At 48.8% G+C, this 9344-nt stretch overlaps 1 protein-coding gene across 1 annotated transcript; it reads right to left on the reverse strand.

Annotated features, from left to right (window-relative positions):
• Positions 1–4637: 4637 nt before the first annotated feature.
• LOC113246771 (cystatin-9-like) lies at positions 4638–7945 on the reverse strand. The gene is made up of 3 exons (XM_026487464.4): positions 7652–7945; positions 5797–5910; positions 4638–4889 (listed from the first exon to the last, which is right to left on the reverse strand). Exons 1-3 carry the CDS (start codon positions 7910–7912, stop codon positions 4800–4802), a joined length of 465 nt encoding a protein of 154 aa, XP_026343249.2. The 5' UTR covers positions 7913–7945; the 3' UTR covers positions 4638–4799.
• Between the last annotated feature and the right edge of the window lie 1399 nt (positions 7946–9344).

Genomic DNA, 9344 nt, shown 5'->3' on the forward strand with positions numbered 1-9344 from the left:
TGGTTAATTCCTAGATTTTATTTTTAATTTTTGGTGCAATTGTAGATGAAATTGTGTGTCTGTGAAGGAGGTGAATTCAGGGTCTTCCTACATTATCACTTTGGACCATTCTATCTTATTGTATTTAATTTGCATGACCTTGTTGTTTAGTTATGTTGAACATGTTTTCATACGTTTATTTTCCATCTTGTATTTTGTTTGGTGAAATGTCTTTTAATATCATTTGCCCTATTTCTAGTTAGTTTTTTTAAACTGTTGAGTTTTGAGAGCTCTTTCTATATTCTAGATCCTAGTTATCTATTAGAAATATGGTTTGCAAATATTTTCTTCCACTCTATAGCTTCACTTTTCATCTTGTTCATGGGATCTTACTGAGCAAACATTTTTAATTTTGACAAGAATGATCACATCTTCCTTTTTTATGAATCATGCTTTGGTGTCAAGTCTAAAATCTCTTGGCCTTCTTATAGTATTTTTATATGCATATTAATATTTGTCCTGTTCACCTACAGTTCTGCTGTTTTTCATTATTAATATTTTAAATTTCTCTCTGTTTACGGATAGTTCTTGCTAAATATCTGCCTGCTTCTAATAATTTTTTCACCCAACATTTGGTTTAGTTCATAACCTCACTTTTTTTATTTTACAATTTTGTTGTTTTGTCATTAATCTCACCTTTCGACTACATTTAATATTATATTCTTATTTTCCTATTACGTATGGCTTCTAATAAATGCATCTATCTCTTGTTATACTACAGTAGCTCCAATAGACAAGTTTTAAATTGTATTATATCCATGTTTAAAAGCGATTAACATATCTATTGGAGGTTAGGAATTAAATAACAAAATGTTTTAGTTGTGTTTTTACTCTTTTGTCAGTTTATACTATGAACTAAACGTAAAATGGACTTACAAACTAACTTATCACCAATTTATTCTACCAGTTCTTTTGTTGTCAATTTTTTTGTTATTTCATTTTGAAGATAATTTAGTAACATACTTTTTACTACTAATAATACAAATTTTATCAACAGGATATGTGATTAATCCAAAAATCATCTTTTTTTTTTTTTTTGCCAGAATGTTAACATGTCTGACATCTGTAATGGTATCATCTCATGACTATCAGCTCATTCTGTCAAAAAATCCACATTCTATATTAGGTAGAGGGGTTTACAGACACGGTGGAAGTAGACTGGTTCACTGACTTTCCAACTCTGCTGCTTCCTTTATAATATTTAGCCTTCTTGGTATCAGCTCTGAGACAGGTGATAGAACCTTCCAGCTTCGTGTGCAGTTGCCTGTAACAGGATCAGTTGCTGTGGTGAATGGTCCAGTGCTGTGGTGTTATTGGGATGCAGGTTCATGAGTACTGGAGCTTCTTGATGGAGCATTCCTCTTAGCATCATCTCACTGCAACTGTACTGCTCCAGAGGCTGCTGGCCTTGATCCAACCATGTACTACACCACCATTGCCATGAGAACATTCTTGCAGTTGCCCTCTGACTAATGATGTGTGGGAAGGTGTTGACCCACAATACAGGACTTTGCAGGGGGCTATAGATGTCTACACTTGGGGTTGGGGATGAGTTATCTCCTTGTCTCACACGGGAGAGAAATGTGACTTGGACCCTCCATGCTTGTGTGGCTCTGTGAGAATAATGGTTTCAGAATGAGCATTGGGGATCACATCCAATGTGGCATCAGTGGGCACCAGGTGTTGTAGGTGGTGAGGAGTGAGCATTGGGGGTGCCCCAGATGGACAGGCTGGATGGATAATGGACCAAATCCTTCAGTACCAGGAGCTGGGCCTACAGCTGGGGTTACAGTTCACCTTTGGACAAGGCCTGTACTCCTACCTTCTTCATCAGTGTGTCCTCCCCAGGCCTACATTCAGTGTCATTGATAATCACAGTGGTGAGAAAACTCCTGGAATCTGCACTTTACTATCATCTCAGTGGCAGCACTAAGGCCTGCCTTAACTCTTGTCCCCAAGCCTGTGACCAAGGGTCAGACGCTATGGACCAATGTGCAAGGTCCACATGGACCTGAGCAGAGACAAGAAAAGAAGCGAGTGGTCAGAATGACTCCAAACTAGGGAGAATATTCCAGGAAATACAGGTCTTCTACTCCATACCCCTGAATATTATCTCAAATGGCACCCTTTGGAGAAAGCATGGAGGAAACTATCCCTGTGTGGCATGTGGGCAATTGGAGTGTAGATAGCTAAGGGCAGGGCCAAGGCTGCAGGACTGACATGTGGCAGAGCTAGGCTGGCTCTCTCAATTCCAGTCCAGGCCCTCCGGTTAGATCCCTGGGGCTCCCTGGAGATCAGGGGGAATTCATCACAGTTGGCCAGTGCTACATGGCCCCCAGGGTTCTCCGTGGCCTCACACCAGGAGATGGCCTTTGTCACCCACTGCCTAGGGCAGAGAGGGTCAGCCAGAGAGTGGGGGCCTGGGCCCCTCTAAACCTGACCCTGTCCTCACCTTCCATGGGTGAATCCCACCTGTGTCCTCTCCCCCTGGCCTGATGCCTAGGGAGAGAGGGTGTGCTCAAGCATGAGGAGTATTGTGAGCCTGAACAGGGTTTCTGCCATGGCCACACTCATCCTTTGACCAGAACCTCGAAGGCTACAGATGTCTGGATCTATCTGCCAGCCCTGCTCACTGAAGCAGGATGGCTCCAGGCAGCCCATTCCCAGTGTTTTCTCAAACTCACTCCACAGCCCTGGCCTGGGTCCCCTTCCCTGGATACTCAGATTTCTTCCTTTCCCTGACTCCAGGAAGGCAGCTTAGGCTTATTCAACAAACCTATTCTGAAAGGAGGAGAAGTGGGCGGGACCCCCCAAAGCCAGGTACAGGTGACAGGGTGAGAGAGGAATGGTCTCCCCACAGTACATGATCCTCAATCTTACATCTGTTACAAAGTTGGAGCACCTGGAGCATGGACTCACCATCAAGCGCTGGGGCCAGAATCTCTGGGTGGGGGCCAGAACCATTAACAAAATCCCACAAGTGTGGTATGAGGGAAGATTTAGTGAGTCCCTGCCAGGAGCCATGACTCAATGCCTGCTTTGTGGGCTGTGAGCACACAGGAAACTGTCTCCTGGAGCTACCTGATGGGACTTGACTAGAATTACTGCGTGACTGTGGAAAATCCATTGGGATCACAGTGGGTAAAGAGCCCCCTTCATGCTTTCTTCTGCAGATTGAGGCATGACTAAAGACAGCCCAGTGTGGGAATAGACAGGAGGTTGGCTGGTGGGAGGGTCTTCAAGAAAAATATACGAAAGTCTGAGACCAGACAGGAGGGCTGTGGGAGAAGAACACAGCTGTGTCCACTCTGAATGATGTTTGGCTGGTAGTGAAGATGCCCGCTGCCAGGCTCTCCCCATGGCTCTGCCGGGGGGATCATACATTCCTGGGAAGCGCATCCAAGTCTCTACAGAGGATGAGCCTTGAAGATATCTAATACTAAATGTCTACTGCAAGTCTCCAGGGAGACCCTGCAATTTGGATTGGAAGATACAGGTAGTTCATTTGGGACATGATCACAGGGAGCACACAGAGGGGAGGGGAGGCAGAGAAAGGAGATAGTCAACATGGCTGTTGTTATGGGTCACTGTCCTGCTGGACTATGTGAGAACCCTGTGGATTTTGCCTCTGGAACTCTAGGGTTTGTCCTGCTATAGCTCTATGTGGGGGTGGAGTGTTGTCCTTGGGCCTACCTCTCCCCACGGAGGTGTGCCTACTCTGCAGATGGAGTGCCACTTGTACAGAAAAAGCCCTGAGCAGAACTTGGGGGGAGAATAGGATTTTGCAGTGGAGTGGAGAGTGTCAGGTACTAGGTGGTCCAGCTGCATGAGCACTGGAGGGACCGCTAGTTGGGGGAGGGGAGCCACAGCTCCAAAACCAAATGCAGACCTTGCTTATTTGTGTAAATAGTCTTACTGGAACACACACTCATATTTGTGAAACTTTCAAAGCAAAGTCGGGGAGCTGAGAAGAAGGCCCACAAAGGCCATAACAGTTACACTCTACTTACAGAGAAATTTGCCACTCCTCTTGTAGGAGATCCAGGCTGAGTCTTATAGCATCTGTGAGAACAGTGCCTCTCAAATGGTAAGTGTCCAAGGGTCTCCTGGGAACTCAAGAAAATGCAGCCTCCTTGTGCAAAGGTGGGGAGGCCCTAATGGAATATTTCTGAGGCTCCAGGACTTGCTGCTGCTGCTACTGCTGGTGGCTGGACCACTCTGTGGGTGGAGGTTACAGATGCTCCCACATCCTCACAGTTGTGTGGACCAGGGAATAGGTGTGAGCACGCCCCACAAGAAGGGGGCCTCATGTGTCCTGAGGGCCTGAGGGCCTAAGAGCCTTTCTGGGTCCACCTTGCACTTTGGGTTCCCTGCCAGTTCATGGTCATTACAACTTTGGGGATGAAAGTGATCCCTCATAAGCCCCAAAAGAGCAGATCAGAAGTACCTTGTGCTTCCAGACTGTGTCACCTGGACCTGGTTCCAGAGCTCCAAGAGGGAGGAGAACCCACTCCCCTGCCCTGCTAGGATCAGTCCTTCACCTGCATAGTCCCTCTGGAGCCAGGCCACACAAAGCTTCTTGAAATGCAGATGTTTAATGATCTATTCTACCTGAAAAAATTTGAACAATGAGGAATTTCCACAATGCTTGGAAGTAAGACCCAGACACTTGCAAGAGAACAACCTGGTGTTGCCACCTACATAAAAATGCTGGTGTCCAGTAGAAGAACAGCTAGAGGTCAGGTGGGGCACGGCCTCAATCAAAGGAAGCCCTCCAAGCAGCTCTTGTTCAGGAGTTCAAACTTTGTTCTCCAGGGCTCAGTGCTGATGGTGAAGAAACAGGTGATGGTCTGAGGGAACATGCACAAGAATGGAGGGTGGGTGGAGAATACTGGAAAGCACTGGCTCCAGCTTTAAATACAGCACACATCCCAACCACCCATCCCAAGGTGAGCAGCTAGGAATGTAGACTGTGGTCCTCTGATATACCCTTATCCAAGACCTTCATATTCTGGACCTAGGACCTTGTCCTGACCTCAGGGGCACCTGTGTCATACTCCCTACCCTTGTCTGTGTTCTCCAGGGGATCACTCAGGCTGACCCTGTGTGACCTATGCCCCTAGTGTAGCATTGGGGTTCTCTTTACCAGTGGGTGCTAACTCAGAGGAGCCTCTGGTCAAGGTGGGCTTGTCCCAGAGCTGGGTTTCACATTGACCTTTTCCCTTGTACCAGGAGCTGGTGGTTCACTGGGACCCAGATCAGGGTATAGGAGAAAGGGCAGTGGGCCCTTCCTTAACCCCCACTCCTTCAGACTGTTGACAGAACCAAGGGGAACTCCAAAATATTCAGTGAGGCGAAGGTGCTGTGGGCCACCCTAACATGCCCCTATTCCTGGAGGTCAGGAAGGGGGGTGGATAAAGCTCAGAGAAGATACATCCTGTCTCAACCCCAGGAGACCTGGACCCTTGTGGTCACGAGAAATCTGACACTGGTGTGGCCTGGGGGCCAGGCAGCTGGAATCAGTGAGTGGGCAGATTTGGTTCCCAGACTGGCTAGGGGCTACAAGTGTACCCCAAGGATGGCCTGTCCCTGTCCAGCTAGACTCCTACTACAGTACCAGCAGCGGGCAAGATAGGGCCTTCTGCTGCCTCACTTTGTCTCTGTCCCTAGGAATGGCACCGTCATCTGCTCCACCACCCCCTCTGTCCCAAGCTGCTTCCTCAGCTGCGTATCTGAGGGATCTGCTGTGTGTCTTACATTGTTCAGCTCTGGGCTTTCTTGAAAGGGACAGTTGTCAATGTCTTCGTCAAGTTTCCCACATTCGGTTCTGCGAAGCTTTATCTCCATGGAGAATGCCAGGATGTCTTCTATCTGTGGTACATGGAGACATTACAGTGGGAACTGACCTTTTGGTTCCCTTGAGCAATTGCTAGTGTAGATCCATGCAGTGTAGGGAGAGCCCTAATCACTCCACCACTAGGGAGCTAGCTGCCTCTGGACCTGGGTCAGCTTGCTGGGGGTAAAGCTAAGCTTGGGGAATTCAAGCAAAGAGGCCTTAGGCTGTTGTTGAGGCCAGGGATAGATGCCGGCTGAGTCACACACCATTCATATATCACACCCTGCAGCATCATGTCCCCAAATACCCCAGGGAGACCCAGCCTGACTTTCAGCATGCAACAGCACTCTCAGGGGACAGGTGCCAAGTGCCTTGAAGGATGTTGGCTCTGCAAGAGTTTGCTGAGTAATGTTAGCCCAGAGTAGAAGACTCATTTATGACTCCATTGGCACAACTTTCACCTGCCCGAGAACAGAAAATGTCCTGCAGTGTTGCTGGAACATTCACGTGTGCACTTGAGCACACACACACACACACACACACACACACACACACCCCAACTATGGCTTCTGAATGCCTCTTGTCCTATTACAAAGTGCAGCTGGAATTTTCTATACTCTTCTCCACTCTCTTCTACTTCATTCCATTCCATATTCCCCACTCCACCCTCCATTACTCCCCACACCCTAACTGTGTGTGAGTGCAGATCTAGGGAGCCCAGAGCAGAGCTCAGAGAGAGTTCAGGCATCAGAACCAGATAGGATCTGGCCCAGCAGTGTTCACGGAGGCTGGAGCTCTGTGCAGAGTGGCGCTCCTACTGCCCTTCCCTCAGGGTCTCAGGGCAGACGTCCAGAGGGAGAGAAAGGAATGCTGGGGCCCCAACACGTGCACACATGCCCGCACACTCACATAGAGTCAGACACACATATATACACTTTCACACACTCACCAACACACTCACGCCTACACACTCACACTTGCACACATACTAACACAACCGCACTCACCCACTGACACATACTCACTCACATCTACATGTACTCACTCACAGACACACACAAAGACACACAGTCAATTCACACTTCCACATATACACACATACTCACTGACACTCAGAATCACACCTACACCTTCTCGACCCCCAACCACACATGACCATACACGCTCCTGATGCAGCCTATGTGAAAACAGCCTTCCTGGCTGCATTCGGTACACACCCATTACAAGGACAATGCTCTAGGATATTGAGAACCATGGTCTGAGAAGAGTGTAGAATAGCATCCTTCCCCTTAGCTGGGGACCACAGGAGGAGCCCAAAGAAGAGGCCCTGAGGTCACAGAGGCTGCTCTGGATGAGGGAGAATCCTTACTGCCCTGAACCTCAGGCCCTTCTCCCTCCCTCTCTCTCAGTGTCTGTTTTCTAATCACCTCCTTGTATTTTGTTCCTTAGAATATTTCCTTAATCGATCTCTTCTGTGGGTCTTTTCGTTACTCAGGATCTTTATCACCTTATAGTTTATATTTTGAGGTCATTCATCATTAATGTCATAAAATGATGAAGATTGAAAATATACCTTACATGAGAGTAGATGTTGTCCGAGGTATTTAAATTTCCAAATTTTTTATTTTATAAAACTGAATCTAACTGGATAGGTTGTACTTGCCCTGTTTTATGGACTTCAGATGGTGAACAAGATCCCTCGAAAAGACCCCTCCTCCCACAACCCTGACTTTATAGCAAGTGCAGGTCATCAGGCAGGAAGATGTGGTCACCTACCTGTTCCTTCCAGGAATTCAGGACGCGCACCAGCCTGTAGGCCATCAAGTCCTTGCTCTGCAGGTTGAATATGTGTAAGGCATACTCCACAGTGGCAGGAAAATAATGTATGTCTGTTTGTTCATCATTGTCCCCCTTCTCTTGGGAACTCCAGCTGTGAGTCACCAGGAGCTGGGAACCTAGTAGCAACAGGAGCAAGGCCCAAGACAGAACCCACCTGAACTGCCAGTGTGGCATGGCTGCAGGGATCTGGGCACCCATGGCCTTTGCCTTCCCAGCTCAGGCTCCTACTTGAGCCGCGCTGGGCATCGGTCTAGTACATCGGCTTCAGAATAACTCCTCCCGCTGGCTGCATTTCCTCTCTGCTATTACACACTGTTCCTTCCCACATGTCACCCTGCCTCCCCATTCCAAGCTGCATAATTGCCTCCTGTCTAGAGACGGGGACAAGCCCTGGCAGGGTGGGTAGGAAAGAACCAGGAATGGGAGGGAGGGGTCCCCGGGAGCCGAGTCCCAGCCACGATATCCCTCTTAGCTCCTTGCTGGGGAGGGACTTTATTTCGATGCCCCAGAATCAGAGGCTGAAACAAGGACACAAAAGCACGAGGTGGAAGTGGAAGGTGACCCCAGGGCACAGTAATAGGGTGAGGGACACTGAGATAAGGACAGAGCCAAAAAGGATGAGTGACCAAGAGCCAACTTCGGGGGAGACAGAAGGCAACTGCACAGAAGGAAAAAGCGTTGAGTTCTTAATGGGTCCAGGTGTCTGTGTCCCCCTCAGCTCCCCAACCCCCTTGAGTAGTAGAGCAGAGAAGGCTCACTGGCTCCTGGGATGATAACAGGCAAGAGGAATTCAGGGTCCTGGGACCAGATGCTTCCAGCTGAGCTCATTGCATCTCTTTTTGCACTTCTCAGCCCCTGGATGTGCTGCCTTGTGCTCAGCCTGGGGACTGGCAGGATGCTGTAAGCACCCGCTCTCCAAAGATGTTGCAGCAGGGGTGACCCTTGACACACACTGGGTCTATAGATCTCTTTGTAGGAATTTGCGCTAGAAGAGGGAGGATGGAATGAGGGAGAAACAGACACAGAGCAAAGCCAGTGAGCTCCCAGGGATGGCTGAGCTGTGACCATTAGGTGAGCATCAGTGCCCTCTCGTGGTGAAGGTCCTCAAGGCTCAGTGGACACAATTTCCTGTGGGCAGAGTCTGGGTTCTAGAGGGGGACCCTCACAGCCTCCATCTGGAGCAGCAGATGGGGCTCTGGGAGGACTATAGAGCACATCTTTCCAGACAAGGCTTCAGCTCTGTGCATGTGAAAGGCTTCAGTATTTGTGTGCTGCTACTTGTGAACTCAGGGGGACCAGAACGTCCTGAAAAACCTGTGGACACACAGAGCCCTGGGCCTTTCCCTCAGCTGGGACTCTGACCCAGTCAGTCTGGCTGGCCTGGAAAGTTTGCATATTCACCTGCTCCCAGGGGATTCTGATGGTCCTGGTCTCTGGACCACATGTTGAGGAGCACAGTGCAGAGTGAGTCCCTGGGTGGGGTGGTTGCAGCAGAATCAGCAGGAGAAGTCACTCGAGTGTAAGGAATGGCCTGGGTCTGAGAATGGTGTGTGGGGGGCCACACTGGATCAGGGAAGGGGTCGAAACTCCCTGCCTGGTGTAGGGTTTGCAGACCCCGGGCATCAGTGAC

Source organism: Ursus arctos, unplaced genomic scaffold (genome assembly GCF_023065955.2).
Source record: "Ursus arctos isolate Adak ecotype North America unplaced genomic scaffold, UrsArc2.0 scaffold_16, whole genome shotgun sequence".
Lineage (NCBI taxonomy): Eukaryota > Metazoa > Chordata > Mammalia > Carnivora > Ursidae > Ursus > Ursus arctos.